At 43.4% G+C, this 18,861-nt stretch overlaps 1 protein-coding gene across 1 annotated transcript in view; it reads right to left on the reverse strand.

Moving 5' to 3' along the window:
- NOS2 (nitric oxide synthase 2) overlaps positions 1-18,861 on the reverse strand; it is a 66,556-nt gene that overhangs the window by 7,946 nt on the left and 39,749 nt on the right. Inside the window, exons 20-25 of the mRNA XM_073667776.1 lie at positions 11,020-11,201; positions 6,774-6,937; positions 4,312-4,522; positions 3,510-3,597; positions 2,475-2,593; positions 1,590-1,738 (exon numbers count right to left, since the gene is read on the reverse strand). Of these exons, the coding sequence (XP_073523877.1) occupies positions 1,590-1,738; positions 2,475-2,593; positions 3,510-3,597; positions 4,312-4,522; positions 6,774-6,937; positions 11,020-11,201 (913 nt within the window). The remainder of the gene's footprint in view (positions 1-1,589; positions 1,739-2,474; positions 2,594-3,509; positions 3,598-4,311; positions 4,523-6,773; positions 6,938-11,019; positions 11,202-18,861) is intronic.

Here is an 18,861-nt window from a genome sequence, read left to right on the forward strand (position 1 = left end):
GCTATGTGCCCCATCCAGGTCCCCTCTTGTGGCTATGTGCCCCATCCAGGTCCCCTCTTGTGGCTATGTGCCCCATCCAGGTCCCCTCTTTTGGCTCTGTGCCCCCTGTGCTGTTCTTCACACACATAAAATAGAAAAAAAAAAAGATGATTCTCACCTGTCCTCCGTTCCCTCGGCGGCCTTCCTGCAGATGTGGCCCGCAGGCACCACAGAGTCCGACCCCTTGACGATCCCGACCTGGTCCAGGAGGAGCCGCCGACAGCAGCGCTGCATTGCCGCACAGAGACTGTCTCCCAGCACAGCATTTTCAATGTCAGCCGCCGGCCAATCAGAGGCCAGCAGCTGACATCTGCATATGGCAATGACGTCATACTCGCTGCGCCGACACGCAGATATCAGCTGCTGGCCTCTGATTGGCCAGCGGCTGGCATTGGAAATGCAGTGCTGGGAAACAGTCTCTGTGCGGCAATGCAGCGCTGCTGTCGGCGGCTCCTCCTGGACCAGGTCGGGATCATCAAGGGGTCTGTGCCTGCGGGCCGCATAAAGCAGCCTCAGGGGCCGCATGCGGCCCGCGGGCCGCGTGTTTGAGACCCCTGTTCTAAATAAAAGGAGTTATAACTAGAGATGAGCAAACCCGAACTTAAAAGCTTGGGGTTCGTACCGGAGAGTTAGTGTCCGGTGGTAAACTGTGAACACTAACCCCTGGAAGTCCGGGGACGAGAGAGAGATTTTATTTCCCAGATCTAAAGTTCGGGTTTCAATTGTTTTCAATGGGGTTCGGGTTCTGGTTCAAGTTCGGGTACAGTTCTGGTAACCGAACCAAACTTTGGACTAAAGTTCGGGTCATGTACCAGAACCTGAACTTCCACGGTCAGACGTATGAATGAGAACTCACTATAGTTAATAAAGAGGAGTCCTGATTTAGTGCCCTTCTCTATTAACCCAATATACCCTGCTAGTGAAAACACAATCAGTATCCAAATTCAGTTTGGGTACTCGACAATGGAGCTAATTCATTAAGACTAGCATTGAGTACACCAGTCTTAGAGTCACTAATCTATTTTTTTAACCAAAGAATATAAACTGATTATACAACTCCAAGACTGTGCGGCTGTGCATGGAAGTAATATTAAATCACTACTACACATGTGAATAAGAAACTTTGTAATATTTCTTATTAGAACATTCTGCTTCTTTCTCCTCCTGGGCTGATCATTAATTCTCAAATACTCAATTCATGTGCAAAATTTGTATTCAGGGACTAGAGATTTTCCCATTCCTGAGATAGGAGATGACAGTGGGTGCTTATAAAGTTCTATGGAAAACTCTCCAAAGAATTTTAAAAGCACCAACTGCTATCTACTGTCTCAGTAATGAAGAAATCTGTCTTCATTGAAAACAGATTTTACAGATTTTAACCATGAATTAGGAGTGAAAGATCAGTCCAGGAGAAGAAAGAAGCAGATTTCTCTAATAAAATATACAGTATAATAAAGTTTCTTATTTTTATATGTACTATTGATTTATGAAATAAAAATTAAAACGATGGTTCCTCTTTACGTTTGTAAGATACATCTAATATATCTCACCTTTGCTTGTCCTGGCTGACGGGAGTAGGCAGTGAACACGTCTTTTACGACACCTTTTCTTTTCAGGTCTTCCTTCTCTTCTTTATAGATTTCATCAACTTCCAGTTGCTGGCAACCACTTAGCAATATCATAGAGCCAACCGTCTTACCTGAAATTGCAAGTTTACAAGCACATAAGATTTTTTTATGGAATATAGTAATTATTTATGATGGCATTGCAAGTAAAAAATAGATTTTTTTTTTCGAGAAAATAACACAGAGTAACTCAAATAGCAATTATATAATATTATGGTAGTATTACACTGACAATCAGTGGAAGGAAGTAATCTCTAAATTCCTACAGCAGTATAACATTAAATGGGGTTATCCCATGAGAAGCATTATTATCACTTTGTGGGAATGGAGCAATGCCTTACCACCACTCTTCAGTACCATGGAATTGACGGAGAAAGTGATCAGCTCCATATCAATTGGCCCCATAGAAATAAATAGAGTGGTGGTCATGAATAGGCAATATGGGACTCAGGGACCCCATCCTAAAAATCCGTAAAGGGCTGAATGGTTGGACCCCAATCATACATTTATCGTCGGTCTTGGGGCTAAATGATAAATGCTTTTCATGGGATAACCTCTTTAGTTTAGATATCTCCTGTCAAAAACGTTCATGGACCATTCCTGGATCTCCAGCATTGGTAAGTCACTGTTACTGAATGCGGAGGAAGTTCTCAATCACATGTCTGAACTAAGGTCAGCTGACTCACATTTTAGAATTTGGTTATTAGAAAATAAGGGTTGCCCAATCTGACAAGCGCTTTCAAATTAAGAAAATTACCAGGATGGTTTACGTAGTACAGAAACATCTTGATATGTGCATGTCAGCCTTACCTTTCTCCATGTCATACAATCTCTGCAGCCAGAAAGATCTGAAAGGAGAAATCCCAGTGCCGGGCCCGATCAGGATGCACGGTGATAAGGGGTTTGCAGGGAGATGGAATGTGTTTGTACTGGAAGAAATAGAAATGTAAGACCCAAATATAAAACACAGTGGGTGAACCAAGGCTTAATGCTATTGGGTTAAAACAAGCATGATGGGGACTTGCAGGAAGGGAAGAAGCTGGGAGGAGTGAAGGAGAGGGCGATTTATTCTCCCACTCTATCAGAAATCAAAGCAGCTAGCCAATGGAAGTGGTGAAAATTATGACCCCGATTTATCAAAGCTTTCAAGCCAGAATTCTGGAGTAAAAAGCTTTAAAAAGTCATAAAATGTTAGCAAAATGTGAGGCTGTGCTAAATTGCCAAATTTGTGCGACTTTTAACATTCTTATGCCATGTTTGCCCAACTCCAACAAAGTAAGTGGAGCTTGGACAGGGGGTGGCATGTCAACCTCTGCTCGTCAAATTCATGACAAATGGTAGCATTCCTTAAGCCACAAATCCTACTCCATTCCCTGACTGGAGTGAGATTTGTGGCAAGTAGCTCATTGAGGCACGTGCCAGTTTTCGAATGCGACGTCTTCATTAAGATGCATTAGTTTCTTAATGAATCAGGATAGTCTCACTCCAGCATGCCCCTTTATCAAGATGGGTGTGAAAAACACTGTTCTTAGTGAGTTGGGTCCTATGAATGCAGATTGGCCCCACATTTTGCAACTCAAAGCGTTCCCTCTGTGTTATTTTGTACATGTCTCCAACGTAATGTTAAAGGCATTTTACTTTAACGTGTAGTGATGTAGCTAATTCAATCTAATGAAATATCTCCTTGTCTTATTTGAGAAGTAAGTTTTGGGGAATAAGTGTAGGATCTTGGATTTAAGAGTATATATGAAATTCCACAATACCAGAATCATGCTCCTATAAAAAATCATATTAAATAAAAAAAACTATTGTTAAAGCTTATACTTTGCCCTGTTCTTTACATACCTCCGTATGAAACAAGGAACCGTATCATTCAGGCTCATAGTGTTAAACCATGTACTGCACACCCCATGGTGAACTGGACCATGACCTCCTAAAAATATGCAAATGATACCTTAATCAGGAGAACAATGGCAAGCCAAATCTTTACATTTGTTTACCAAACTGTTTTTGAAAAGAATCTGTCATCAGCTTTTTCTAAACTAATCTGAGAGCAGCATAAGATAGAGACAGAAACCCTGATTCCAGCAATGTGTCAGTTACTCGGCTGCTTTCTGAATTTTTTCATGAAATCACTGTTTTACAGCAGGGGGTTATCACTAGAGGACTAATAAACCTGCTGTCATGTAGTCCTCTAAGCTCTGTATAACTCCGCCCCCCACCACTGATTGGCATCCTTCTTTGTACACTGTGCATAGGTAGAAAGCTGCCAATCAGTGATGTGGGTGGGATTATACACAGCTGAGCATTCAGAGAACTAACAGATCTGCAGCAGAAAAAGCAGCAATTTTATTTAAAAAAATACAGCATGCAGCCCAGTAAGTGACACATCTCTGGAATCAGGGTCTCTACCCCTACATAATGCTCATTTCAGATGGGGTAGCAAAAACCTGGTGAAAGATTCCCTTTAACTTTCGAAAGTTTTGTAATGCAGTACCTTTTTTCTCTTTCCAATTTACCTCTTTAAAGAGAGTAACTTATTCCTGTGATAAAAAAAACTTTCATCCATGCACATTTCTATTAAGACTCATCACATCAGTAAATGTTCTTTACAATTATTAGCCATCTTGGCTACTAAGATACTAACCTTTAGTTCTGTAGTTTACAACAGCAACGGTGAGGTGTATCTCCCCGGGTGTCTGGTCATTTGAGGAGCTTATAGAGTAGTACCTTGCCTTAAGAGGTGGTAACTGAGTCAAAATAAATGTAGTAGGAACTTTAAGGGATTTAAACTCCTCCAGTACATCAAGGAATGACGGGTAATTGTAGGACTTCCAAGCATTGTACCGTTTTGTATCCTACAAATGTAAAATTATACAAGACCAATTAAACCAAGACCAACTATAGACACTTGAAAATCAATATTATCCTACAGTGTGTATGGCCTGAATAAATCAAGAACAGCACAAAAAACAAACTTAACAAACCAGTTGGCTAAACTATTTTCTCGAGCGTGAAATATTGAGTCAATAGTTTAAAGTGGCTGCTCCTTTTCAGTAAATGATTGTCTCTGCTATTACTCTTTGCTATTATTCCTTTATTTCTTTATTTATTCTGAGCTATGCTTATTCTGTAACATCTTTTTGCTTGTACAAGTTCCCCCCTAAAATTGTAAAGTGCTGCAGAATATGTTGGCGCTATAAAATTAAAAATTATTATTATTATTATATTATTATTACTCCCGGTGTCTAGAATTAGCTGTGGCGGTAACATCATGGCAACATTCACTTAACCAGCCTAAAATGAAATATAAATTCTAAATTTTCCATTTTTTGAGGCACTATCCATAAAAGCATAATGAAGTTAATAACAGAGCCATGATGCCAGTATAGCTCCTGACTAGGGATGCGCGGACCCATGGACGTTTGGTTTCCCGGTATCCGACCTGAACTTTATTCCAAAGTTTGATTTGAGTACCAGAACTGTACCCGAACTTGAACCAGTACCCGAACCCCATTGAAAACAATGGAGACCCGGACTTTTGAGCTGGAATTTTTTTTGCTCTCCATCTCTCTCTGCAATGGATATCCCCCGAAACTCCGATCATTGCAACGGGCTTCCAAGAGAAGTCCATGTTCAGCGTTTAGCACCGAACATTAATTGTCCGGTACGAAATCCGAACTTTTACATTTGGGTTCGCTCATCTCTACTCCTGACAACTACGGTCAACTAAGTATTCACTGTTTTTTTTTTTAATGTTCTTCTGAATAAATATGTAACAAATTACATTTTTATCTTACAAACAAATTGAAAACCGTTCAACATTTGTATCTGAAAACAATAATTCCAGAGTTAGATGCCGTTCTGCAAAGTCCAGTCACTTCTCTCTAATTGCAAAATGCAAATGAAAAAAAATATGAGTTCAAAACCTAGAATGACGTTCAACTGAAGGTGAGAAATTTTGCAGAATAGCTGCATGATTGCCTGAATTTACTGGGTAGAAAGGCAAAATGAGCAATTGAAAGCACACAGTGCTATATAATATGATGATTGCAATATATTAAGAGGATAACAACTTTGATGGGAGTGCTTCTTTAATATAAGAATTGAAAAGTAGCACAGCGCTACATACTGTTTCTGAAGCAAGTCTCTTGCAGGCTCTTAGGGCAGAGACAGACTGCCATATAACTCGTGCTAGGATCGCATCGTAATTCGTAAACCTCGTACTGGCCATGTGCTCTCCTGACATGAGTATGACAGCTGCATAGAAATCCATCATGCTGTCATGCTCAGGTCAGGAGAGGTGCTGGACCAGTTCGTGCAGTGTGATGCGATCATCGCACGGGTTATACGGCAGTCTGCCTCTGTCCTTAGGCTGAGGCTATAATGTCACTTTGGTCACTTAAAGGGGTTATCCTGATACATGCAATTATTTCCTATCCACAATATATGTGAAAAAAAGTATGACCAATGGGGCCTGACTGCTGGGGCCTCCAGTGATCTCTACGAATGGAGAGCTAGTGCACATGCATAAACACAGCTCCATTGACTTCTATGGGACTGATGGTTATTTCTAAAGCACCACTGAAACACATTGATTTGCAGAATTTATGAACGTTCATGAAACTTAATGCTACCACACAACTCCAACTCCATTGACTTCTATGGGACTGATGTAACTGCTACAATCGCACCACACTGAAAACTACAATAGAAACACATTAAGTTGCACAACTTGATGTGGCTGCAAACTTGGTGTTATGCAACAGTGGAAGACATTATACAAAAATATGACGCGTCTCAACAGAGCATAGAGAAAGACGAAGTCATGTAGTTGTACTTTTATATGCTTCTTTGTTTTTATGTGTATATTTATAATTGCCATCCAGTTGAACTGTCAGATGCATATTCTTATTTATATCGAACAATGGCAACATTAAATGCGTAAGTGCCTGAAAAGCTATGTTTATAATTCAATTGTTCCTTTGGTGAGTTTTGTAGATGATTTGTAATTTCTACCCAAGCCACAAATAAGTTACCCAAAATAAACAAAGTACATTAAAACTAATGGACAAACTTAGGTGTGGAGTGAGTGGAGCTTGTACGTACTTTGCTCAAGTCTTCCAGTCTCCGTTTGTCTTCCACGTCAGCAGCCAGAAGAGACAGCTTTTTCAGAAGCAGCTGGGAAGGTGGAGTAGTTATGTCTAGGAAGTAAGTCAATGCCTGGGACAGTGAACAGGGGGGGACTTTCTCGCTGGTTGTCCAGAAGTTACCTGAAAACACAGGAAGGAGAGGAAATTTATTAAAATACGATCCAACGTGTTCCTGACAGTTTCTAATTTTTCCCATCTTTGCTAAGTGTAGGGAATTTTTAAATGACAAAATAATGTGTGAAATCCCATAAAATCCAGATAAAGACATGACCTTGGACAGCTTCACACATCCTTCCTCCATATCCTAGGCAGGTGGTTTAATCTGCAGCATAGAGTCATTTATTTTCAATAGTTCCTGGATCTTATTTAGTAGCGGAAATGACGTCTGACTCATCCTTATAAGGGCACAGGTTAAACTTTACTAAACCTACAAGAAAATATAATCCCCGGCTACAAGTAGGCATCCAGAGGCAGCATCTCAGCACCTGGACAGGAACCGATCTTCTGATCTGTCTCAGTCATCTTCATTATTCAGATGGCTCAGGTTAACTTTACATCTAACATATCTAATTTTATGGCTATAATCACTGCCTTTCACTGGCTGGGCCTTTTGAAAAGGGATTGTATGATCTATATCAAGGATGTCACACTCAAACACACAGAGGGCCAAAATGAAAAACTTGGATAACGTCGTGGGCCAACCAGTATACAGTATAATGGGAGCCACACAGTCCTCCATACAAAATAATGGCCCCACATAGTCCTCCAAACAGTATAATGGCCCCACATAGCTTTCCATAGAAAATAGTGGGCACCACATAGTCCTCCAAACAGTATAACGGCCCCACATAGTCCTCCAAACAGTATAACGGCCCCACATAGTCCTACAAACAGTATAATGGCCCCACATAGCCTTCCATACAGAATAATAGGCACCACATAGTCCTCCATACAGTATAATGGACCCCACACAGTCCTCGATACAAAATAATGGCCCCACATAGTCCTCCATACAGAATAATAGGCACCACATAGTCCTCCATACAGTATAATGGACCCCACACAGTCCTCCATACAGAATAACAGGCACCACATAGTCCTCCATACAGTATAATGGACCCACATAGTCCTCCATACAGTATAATGGGCTCCACATTGTCCTCCATACAGAATACTAGGCACCAAATAGTCCTCCGTACAGAATAATGGACCCACATAGTCCTACATACAGAATAATGGGCCTCACAGTCCTCCATACAGAATAATGATCCCACATAGTCCTCCATACAGAATAATAAGCCCCACATAGTCCTCCATACAGAATAATGGGCACCACATAGCCCTCCATACATAATACTAGGCACCACATAGTCCTCCGTACAGAATAATGGACCCACATAGTCCTACATACAGAATAATGGGCCTCACAGTCCTCCATACAGAATAATGATCCCACATAGTCCTCCATACAGAATAATAAGCCCCACATAGTCCTCCATACAGAATAATGGGCACCACATGGTCCTCCTTACAAAATAATGGCCCCACATAGTCCTCCAAACAGTATAATGGCCCCACATAGCTTTCCATAGAAAATAGTGGGCACCACATAGTCCTCCAAACAGTATAACGGCCCCACATAGTCCTCCAAACAGTATAACGGCCCCACATAGTCCTACAAACAGTATAATGGCCCCACATAGCTTTCCATACAGAATAATAGGCACCACATAGTCCTCCATACAGTATAATGGACCCCACACAGTCCTCGATACAAAATAATGGCCCCACATAGTCCTCCATACAGAATAATAGGCACCACATAGTCCTCCATACAGTATAATGGACCCCACACAGTCCTCCATACAGAATAACAGGCACCACATAGTCCTCCATACAGTATAATGGACCCACATAGTCCTCCATACAGTATAATGGGCTCCACATTGTCCTCCATACAGAATACTAGGCACCACATAGTCCTCCGTACAGAATAATGGACCCACATAGTCCTACATACAGAATAATGGGCCTCACAGTCCTCCATACAGAATAATGATCCCACATAGTCCTCCATACAGAATAATAAGCCCCACATAGTCCTCCATACAGAATAATGGGCACCACATAGCCCTCCATACAGAATACTAGGCACCACATAGTCCTCCGTACAGAATAATGGACCCACATAGTCCTACATACAGAATAATGGGCCTCACAGTCCTCCATACAGAATAATGATCCCACATAGTCCTCCATACAGAATAATAAGCCCCACATAGTCCTCCATACAGAATAATGGGCACCACATGGTCCTCCTTACAAAATAATGGGCACCACATAGTCCTCCTTACAAAATAATGGCCCACATAGTCCTCCATACAGAATAATGGCCCTACATAGTCCTCCATGCAGAATAATGGCCCCACATAGGGGTGGTGATTCTGGTGTCGCGGGCCAAATATAATCACCCTGCAGGCCAGATTTGGCTCACAGGACAGAGTTTGACATGTATGGTCTATATTTATTTTTTATAACTAAAACCAGATTGTGAAATATATTCCTTTTTTATAATCTGTTTTATGATTGTAGATTTTTAGTTTTTGAACATGATTATGGGGGTTGCCATCTTGCCTGAGCTTCTGCTAACATCTTTCAGAAATATGCTTTACAGCAGTCACATGGACCATACACAGCAATAGACAGGAAATGCTTATTTACTTCTATAGAAGAGCTTTCCTGTATGGAGCCTTATATGGGGGCCAGTATCCTGTATGGAGCGTTATATGGGGGCCAGTATCCTGTATGGAGCATTATATGGGGCCAGTATCCTGTATGGAGCGCTATATGGGGGCCAGTATCCTGTATGGAGCATTTTATGGGGCCCAGTGTTCTGTATGGAGCGATTCGCCGGTTTCTGAGCTATTGTAGAATTTACAATAGATATCGGTCATGTAATGTAAGAAGTGAAATCTTTGGCATTGTACTATATATATATATATATTTCTCTGCGGTATCTGTGCATCATGAATCGTGGTATGTGTTAAAGGGGCCCAGTAAGACTCTTTCGCCCAGGGCCCACAAAAACCTGGAGCCGGCCCTGGTTCAGGCAGTGTTGTCAGTGAAGTTTGGGACTATGTAATATAAAACAAGAAATTTGGGCCTATGTATAAAAGAAAAAAATGAGCTCTAGACTTTGTAAATTTGTACTGAAAAATTAAGCAGCCAAAAATTTTAGACTAATTTAGATTGAAAAAATATAAACTGAAATGTATACTTTTAAAATAAAACCTGTTATTTTCCTGGGGTCCTTCTATCTGATTCTTGTCCAGGGATAATTAGGTCCAATTGTTGATCATTAATAGCTGTACTATTAGTTCAAAAAGCACAAAATATCTTTTAACCTTTGTTTAGGAAATGCTATCAAATAATACAGAGCACTTAGTTCTGAGTTTTGTATTCTACAAGAATGAACTTTTCCCATATTATTTTCCTCCTTTAGCCGGACAGCATTGTCTGCTGACAGATCCTCTTAAATGGATGTTACCATTCATTGTGACCCTACTTCTATTCAATAAAATGCTATTAGTTACAGTATATTGTAGGACATGTTTGTAGGGAATCTGTCATGTTAAAAATAATACCTGATCGGCAGGCAGGATGGTATAGAGAAGGAAAAGCTGCTCAGATTCATATACATTTTTGTAGGAACAATTTCAATAAAATGTTATTCATTGAAATCCCTGGTGTTTGTGTGTATGAGTCCAGTGGGCGGTCCTACTCAGTAATTCACAGTCTTCCCTGTATGTCTGTGTACTCAGAGATAGCTGTCAATCACTGAATAGGACCGCCTACTGGACTCATACATACACTTATAGCACGTTTTTTTTCCAATAAACCAATACATATCATTCTGTTCATCGTCTACTTCCCTATACCCGGCTGTCCACCGATCGGACTTCATGTTGAGTGTGACAGGTTCCCTTTAATGGTTGTGGAAGGGAAGGAACTATAAAAAATAGCATGGAGCAAAAAGTGTCTTTTTATCAACAAGTTGCCCAAAAATTACGTCTTTGATGATTGGAGTCGGGAAATTGTTATTTCAAAGAGACAGTACAATTGTCTAGTATAATAATGACGCATCTGAATATACCAAGAAGGAAGTCAAGGCGTTCACCAAAACACAACAGATCCTTACTTACCCTGCTCACTGCGTGTCTCCAGCCGGATGTCCTGATTGATGGGGGGAGCATCCTTCAGAAGTGTAATTATGCTTGTAACCAACTCTGGCTGGTTGTCAGAAAACACCCCAACATGTTCTCCTGGCAGATACTGAACTTCCTGGTTATTCTCACTGGAAAGTTTCACTAGGAGGGTGGCACGGCTGAAAACAACAAGAAGAACTCATAATAGGACGGAGTACGTACAGTATACAGGATTTCCTCTCTCTCAGCAGAATCAACAATTTCATTTACACTGGGACTGCAACATGTTACTAAGCTTACTTCTTGGAAGCCTCATAGGAGATGATAACTGGGTGTATTTATAAGTGCAGTGAAAATTGTAAAATGTATTCCAAGAGCAAGCCTTTTATATGAGGTATGGATGCATGAGTGCAATTATGTCCCACTACGCCTGCTAGATGTGGCAACAAGGCTCTTGCAATATTTCTGAGTAAATATGGTTTGAAGAGGGAAGAGTCTATTGGGTGGATCCCTATTTCACAAATCAATAGTACACATGAAGAGAAGCAACTTTGTAATATATCTTATCAGAGAAATCTGCTTCTTTCTCCTCTTAGATTGATCTTTCTTTCTCATTTCATTGGCAAATTATATCAAATATTTCTTCAATGAATACAGACTTTCCCATTACTGAGATAGGACTTATTAGTAGTGTTGAGCATTCCGATACTGTAATATCGGGTATCGGCCGATATTCGCGGTATCGGAATTCCGATACTTAATTCCGATACTTTTACAATATCGGATACCGGAATCGGAAGTTCCCATAATGCCTGCGCTCTGCAGTGTCTGTGAAGGATGACAAGTTGGATGGCAGCGCGATCCAGCCTGTCATCAGAATGCCATCCCAGCGGGGGAGAATTCTGATTGTTTAAAAGCCGGCGGGCGGTAAAAAGCCGCCGGCTTTTAAACAATCACACAGCCCCATACTGCTTCCCCGCAGCCTCCCACCCCGATCCTCCGCTCCCCTCGCCACCTCCCATCCCGATCGTAAGTTAGGACCGGGCGGGGAGCGCAGCTCCAAGGAGCGGGGAGTGAAGGACCCGGGCGGAGAAGCCGGCAGTGAAAAGACTTCACCGCCGGCTTTCCCGTTCTGTGCTGCGCTTTCCCGCCGGTTATTTCAAATGAACAGCTGAGGTATCAGGTGATGCCGATCAGCTGTTCATTTGAAGTCGCCGCGTTGCCCTCAGAGGGTTCATGTGAGTTCATGCTTGACTGCATGAACTCACATGAACTTTCCCACGGCCGCACAGGTCAGCCTCACCTCCCAGACCCGTCATGATTAGTGTGTGTGCGGGGTGTGTGTGCGGGGTGTGTGCGCGATGTTTGTGCGGGTGTGCGCGGTGTCTGTGCGATGTGTGCGGGTGTGTGCGGTGTGTGTGCGTGCAGGCAGACATAGGCCGATGAAATTAGTTCATACATTACCTGTCCCCGCCGATCGCCACCTAAAATAAAGTAAAAAATAAAAAACTACACCTATACTCACCAAGACACCTAATTCCCCGAAGCCATCGATCTCCTGTAATAAAATATAAAATAATAAACCACAACCTTATCCTTACCCCTCCGTAGCAGTCCACGAGTGTCCCACGAAGATCTCCAGTTCAGAGCAGCCACATAGAATGTGACCGCTCTGAACCGCTGCCGCCGCTAGAATGACGGGGCCGTAAGGGTTCACCGGAGTTCAGGCAGCGCTGCTCCGGTTAGCTCCTTTACGGCCCTGCTGTATCGTGAGAAATTCCCACGGTACAGCAGTGCCGTAAAGGAGGTCTCCGGAGCTGCGCTGCCTGAATGCACTCCGGTGACCTCAGTCAGTGGCTCCCGCTGCCGGGAGCGGACGTGTTCCCGGCAGCGTGAGCTTACAGCAGCCATGCACAGCTGTCACCATCTCCAGATGTGACAGCTGTGCATGGGAGATCAGCGCAGGAACGTGGACAGGTAACTATTATTTTTAGTAAACTAAGAATTAAATAAAATTGTGTGTTTTATTTCAAATAAATTATTTTTTTCTGGGTGTAGTGTGTTTTTTCTTTTTAACACTTTGTAGGTTAGTAATGGGGGTGTCTTATAGACGCCCATCATTACTAACCTGGGCTTCATGGCAGCTGGCGCTGACATGAACCCCACCACTATTACCCCCTGCCACCGCACCAGGGCAGCGTGGAAGAGCGAGGCTAAGTGCCAGAGTTGGCGCATCCTATGGATGCGCCATTTCTGGGGCGGCTGACGACTGGTGTTTCTAGCCTGGGAGGGGGCCAATATTCATGGCACCCTTCCTGGGCTATTAATATCAGCCCCCAGCTGTCTGCCTAGCCTTTGCTAGCTATTAAAATAGGGGGGACCCCACGTCATTTTTTTTGGGGGGGTCCCCCATTTTAATAGCTAGTAAAGGCTAGGTATTCAGCTGGGGGCTGATATTAGTAGCCTGGGAAGCTCCGTGGGTTTTACCCCCTTCCCAGGCTTCAAACATCTGCCCCAGCCGTCTGCTTAACCTCCGCTAGAGACTAAAATTACGGGGGATCCCACGCCATTTTTTTTTTAAATAAATCCATTATTTTAACACTAAATGACATTTGAGGAGTTAATAAAGATGCAGTCCCTAAATTATTATTTATTTTTTAATTAATTTTTCCCAAAACTTTTGACGTGGGCTTCGCCATATTTTTGTATGCCAGCCAGGTACAGCATCCAGCTTCTATGAACGCGCCATTTTCCGGGGCGGCTGCGGACTGCAATTTTCAGCGGGGGGCAGAAAGCTTGGGCCTCCCTGCGCTGCAGATTCCATCCCCCAGCTGCCTAGTTGTACCTGGCTGGACACAAAAATAGGGAGAAGCTCCACGTTTTTTTTTTTTTAATTATTTCATGAAATTCATGGAATAATTAAGAAAAAAAGGGCTTCCCTATATTGTTGTGTCCAACCAGGTACAAATAGGCAGCTGGTGGTTGGGAGCAGCCCGTTCCTGCCTGCTGTACCTGGCTGGACCCAAATATAGTGCAAAGCCCCACGTCAATTTTTTTTAATTATTTCAGGAAATTCATGAAATAATTTAAAAAAAAAAAACGTGGGGCTTCGCCCTATTTTTGTGTCCAGCCAGGTACAACAAGGCAGCTGGGGGCTGGAATCCGCAGCGCAGGGAGGCCCAAGCTTTCTGGGCCCCACCCGCTGCAAATTGCAGTCCGCAGCCGCCCCGGAAAATGGCGCGTTCATAGAAGCGCCATCTTCTGGCGCTGTACCCAACTCATCCAGGGCCCTGGTGCGGTGGCTCACTGGGTAATAAAGGGGTTAAGGCCAGCTTGGCATTATCAGCTGGCCCTAAGCCCGAAATTCATGGGGTCACGCCAATATTAGACATGACCACCATGAATTTCTAGTAAAGTATTTAAAAAAAACACAAACACCCAGAAAAAAGTCCTTTAATTGAAATAAAGACACAATTCTTTATTGTTCTAAATTAAACCATACTTACAGTCACGCCCATTCCAGCTGAAGCCAACGATCTCCTGCAATAAAAGTAAAATAATAAAGCAACCTCATCCTTACCTTTCCATGGTTCCCAGGACAGCTTCAGCTCTGCTACATCGAGATGACAGGCTGGACCGCAGCAGAACGCTGCCATCCAGCCTGTCATCCCGCAGACACTGAGAAGCGCAGGCATGCTTGCGCTCCTCAGTGTCTCGCTGTGACGGCATCCAGATGAGCGGAGGTCATGTCCAATGAACTCAGCTCACCTCATGCACGTCACTGACAGCGTGGGAAAATTCTCCTGCACTCAGCGCTTCAGCGTGAGAATTTTCCCACGCTGTCAGTGACGTGCATGAGGTGCGCCGAGTTCATTGGACATGACCTCACCTCATGCACGTCACTGACAGCGTGGGAAAATTCTCACGCTGAAGCGCTGAGTGCAGGAGAATTCTCCCACGCTGTCAGTGACGTACATGAGGTGAGCCGAGTTCATTGTCGGCTCATCTGGATGCCGTCACAGCCAGACACTGAGGAGTGGAAGTATGCCTGCGCTTCTCAGTGTCTGCGGGATGACAGGCTGGATGGCAGCGTTCTGCTGCGGTCCAGCCTGTCATCTCGATGTAGCAGAGCTGGAGCCGTCGTGGGAGCCATGGAAAGGTAAGGATGAGGTTGCTTTATTATTTTTCTTTTATTGCAGGAGATCGTTGGCTTCAGCTGGAATGGGCGTGAAGGTAAGTATGGTTTAATTTAGAACAATAAAGAATTGTGTGTTTATTTCAATTAAAGGACTTTTTTCTGGGTGTTTGTGTTTTTTTTAAATACTTTACTAGAAATTCATGGTGGTCATGTCTAATATTGGCGTGACCCCATGAATTTCGGGCTTAGGGCCAGCTGATAATGCCAAGCTGGCCTTAACCCCTTTATTACCCAGTGAGCCACCGCACCAGGGCCCTGGATGAGTTGGGTACAGCGCCAGAAGATGGCGCTTCTATGAACGCGCCATTTTCCGGGGCGGCTGCGGACTGCAATTTGCAGCGGGTGGGGCCCAGAAAGCTTGGGCCTCCCTGCGCTGCAGATTCCAGCCCCCAGCTGCCTAGTTGTACCTGGCTGGACACAAAAATAGGGCGAAGCCCCACATCAATTTTTTTTAATTATTTCATGAATTTCCTGAAATGATTTAAAAAAAATTGACGTGGGGCTTCGCACTATATTTGTGTCCAGCCAGGTACAGCAGGCAGGAACGGGCTGCCCCCAACCACCAGCTGCCTATTTGTACCTGGTTGGACACAACAATATAGGGAAGCCCTTTTTTTCTTAATTATTTCATGAATTTCATGAAATAATTAAAAAAAAAAAATAAGTGAAGCTTCTCCCTATTTTTGTGTCCAGCCAGGTACAACTAGGCAGCTGGGGGCTGGAATCTGCAGCGCAGGGAGGCCCAAGCTTTCTGCCCCCCCCCCCCGCTGAAAATTGCAGTCCGCAGCCGCCCCGGAAAATGGCGCGTTCATAGAAGCTGGATGCTGTACCTAGCTGGCATACAAAAATATGGCGAAGCCCACGTCAAAAGTTTTGGGAAAAATTAATTAAAAAATAAATAATAATTTAGGGACTGCATCTTTATTAACTCCTCAAATGTCATTTAGTGTTAAAATAAAGGATTTATTTTAAAAAAAATTGACGTGGGGCTTCGCCCTATATTTGTGTCCAGCCAGGTACAGCAGGCAGGAACAGGCTGCCCCCAACCACCAGCTGCCTATTTGTACCTGGCCGGACACAACAATATAGGGAAGCCCTTTTTTAAAAAAATTATTTCATGAAATAATTAAAAAAAAATTGACGTGGGGCTTTGCACTATATTTGGGTCCAGCCAGGTACAGCAGGCAGGAACGGGCTGCCCCCAACCACCAGCTGCCTATTTGTACCTGGTTGGACACAACAATATAGGGAAGCCCTTTTTTTCTTAATTATTCCATGAATTTCATGAAATAATTAAAAAAAAAAATGCGTGGGGCTTCGCCCTATTTTTGTGCCCAGCCAGATACAACTAGGCAGCTGGGGGCTGGAATCCGCAGCGCAGGGAGACCCAAGCTTTCTGGGCCACCCCCGCTGCAAATTGCAGTCCGCAGCCGCCCCAGAAAATGGCGCGTTCATAGAAGCGCCATCTTCTGGCGCTGTACCCAACTCATCCAGGGCCCTGGTGCGGTGGCTCACTGGGTAATAAAGGGGTTAAGGCCAGCTTGGCATTATCAGCTGGCCCTAAGCCCGAAATTCATGGGGTCACGCCAATATTAGACATGACCACCATGAATTTCTAGTAAAGTATTTAAAAAAACACAACACCCAGAAAAAAGTCCTTTAATTGAAATAAACACACAATTCTTTATTGTTCTAAATTAAACCATACTTACCATCACGCCCATTCCAGCTGAAGCCAACGATCTCCTGCAATAAAAGTAAAATAATAAAGCAACATCATCCTTACCTTTCCATGGCTCCCACGACAGCTTCAGCTCTGCTACATCGAGATGACAGGCTGGACCGCAGCAGAACGCTGCCATCCATCCTGTCATCCCGCAGACACTGAGAAGCGCAGGCATACTTCCACTCCTCAGTGTCTGGCTGTGACGGCATCCAGATGAGCCGAGGTCATGTCCAATGAACTCAGCTCACCTCATGTACGTCACTGACAGCGTGGGAAAATTCTCCTGCACTCAGCACTTCAGCGTGAGAATTTTCCCACGCTGTCAGTGACGTGCATGAGGTGAGCTGAGTTCATTGGACATGAACTCGGCTCATCTGGATGACGTCACAGAGAGACACTGAGGAGCGCAAGCATGCCTGCGCTTCTCAGTGTCTGCGGGATGACAGGCTGGATGGCAGCGTTCTGCTGCGGTCCAGCCTGTCATCTCGATGTAGCAGAGCTGAAGCTGTCGTGGGAACCATGGAAAGGTAAGGATGAGGTTGCTTTATTATTTTACTTTTATTGCAGGAGATCGTTGGCTTCAGCTGGAATGGGCGTGATGGTAAGTATCGTTTAATTTAGAACAATAAAGAATTGTGTCTTTATTTCAATTAAAGGACTTTATTCTGGGTGTTTGTGTTTTCTTTTAACTTTGACTATGGGGTTAGTAATGAGGGTGTCTTATAGACGCCTCTCCATTACTAACCTGGGCTTGATGTCAGCTGGCATTATAAGCTGACATCAACCCCAACCCTATTACCCCCTGCCACCGCACCAGGGCAGCGTGGAAGAGCGAGGCTAAGTGCCAGAATTGGCGCATCCTATGGATGCGCCATTTCTGGGGCGGCTGACGGCTGGTGTTTCTAGCCTGGGAGGGGGCCAATATTCATGGCACCCTTCCTGGGCTATTAATATCAGCCCCCAGCTGTCTGCCTAGCCTGTGCTAGCTATCAAATTAGGGGGGACCCCACGTTATTTTTTTGGGGGGGTTCCCCCATTTTAATAGCTAGTAAAGGCTAGGTATTCAGCTGGGGGCTGATATTAGTAGCCTGGGAAGCTCCGTGGGTATTACCCCCTTCCCAGGCTTCAAACATTTGCCCCAGCTGTCTGCTTAACCTCCGCTAGAGCCTAAAATTAAGGGGAACCCCACGCCAATTTTTTTTTAAATAAATCCTTTATTTTAACACTAAATGACAAGTACAGTAATCAACACTGTCACTGTACTTCATATATATGTGACTGACATGTTTCTATCTATCTAATCTATGTGTGATTCTCTATTCTTTCTATTCTAAATTGTCGGGTACAGATGCTGAATTGCCGGCCGGCTTTCTTAAAGAGACGGTGCATGAAAACACTATTATTTTTTTAAATAAATCCTTTACACTAAATGACAAGTACAGTAAGCAACACTGTCACTGTACTTCTTATATATGTGGCTGACATGTTTCTATCTATCTAATCTATGTGTGAAGCTCTATTCTGTCTGTTATAAATTGTCGGGTACCGCTGCTGAATTGCCGGCCGGCTTTTTTAAAGAGACGGTGCACGAAAACACTAATATTTTTTTTAATAAATCCTTTACACTAAATGACAAGTACAGTAAGCAACACTGTCACTGTACTTCATATATATGTGGCTGACATGTTTCTATCTATCTAATCTATGTGTGATGCTCTATTCTTTCTGTTGTAAATTGTCGGGTACCGGTGAATGCCGCTGATGAATTGCCGGCTTTTCATGTCATTCTACATTATTCTTAGTTGTTTTACTTCATGTAGAATTAACCTACAAGGAAAGAAAGGGTTTATTTTCATTCCGATATTTGTGTCCCATTGACTTGCATTGGTTTCCGGTATCGGAATCGGCGATATCC

Source organism: Phyllobates terribilis, unplaced genomic scaffold, assembly GCF_046119375.1.
Source record: "Phyllobates terribilis strain yellow unplaced genomic scaffold, ASM4611937v1 Scaffold_2__4_contigs__length_985480577, whole genome shotgun sequence".
NCBI lineage: Eukaryota > Metazoa > Chordata > Amphibia > Anura > Dendrobatidae > Phyllobates > Phyllobates terribilis.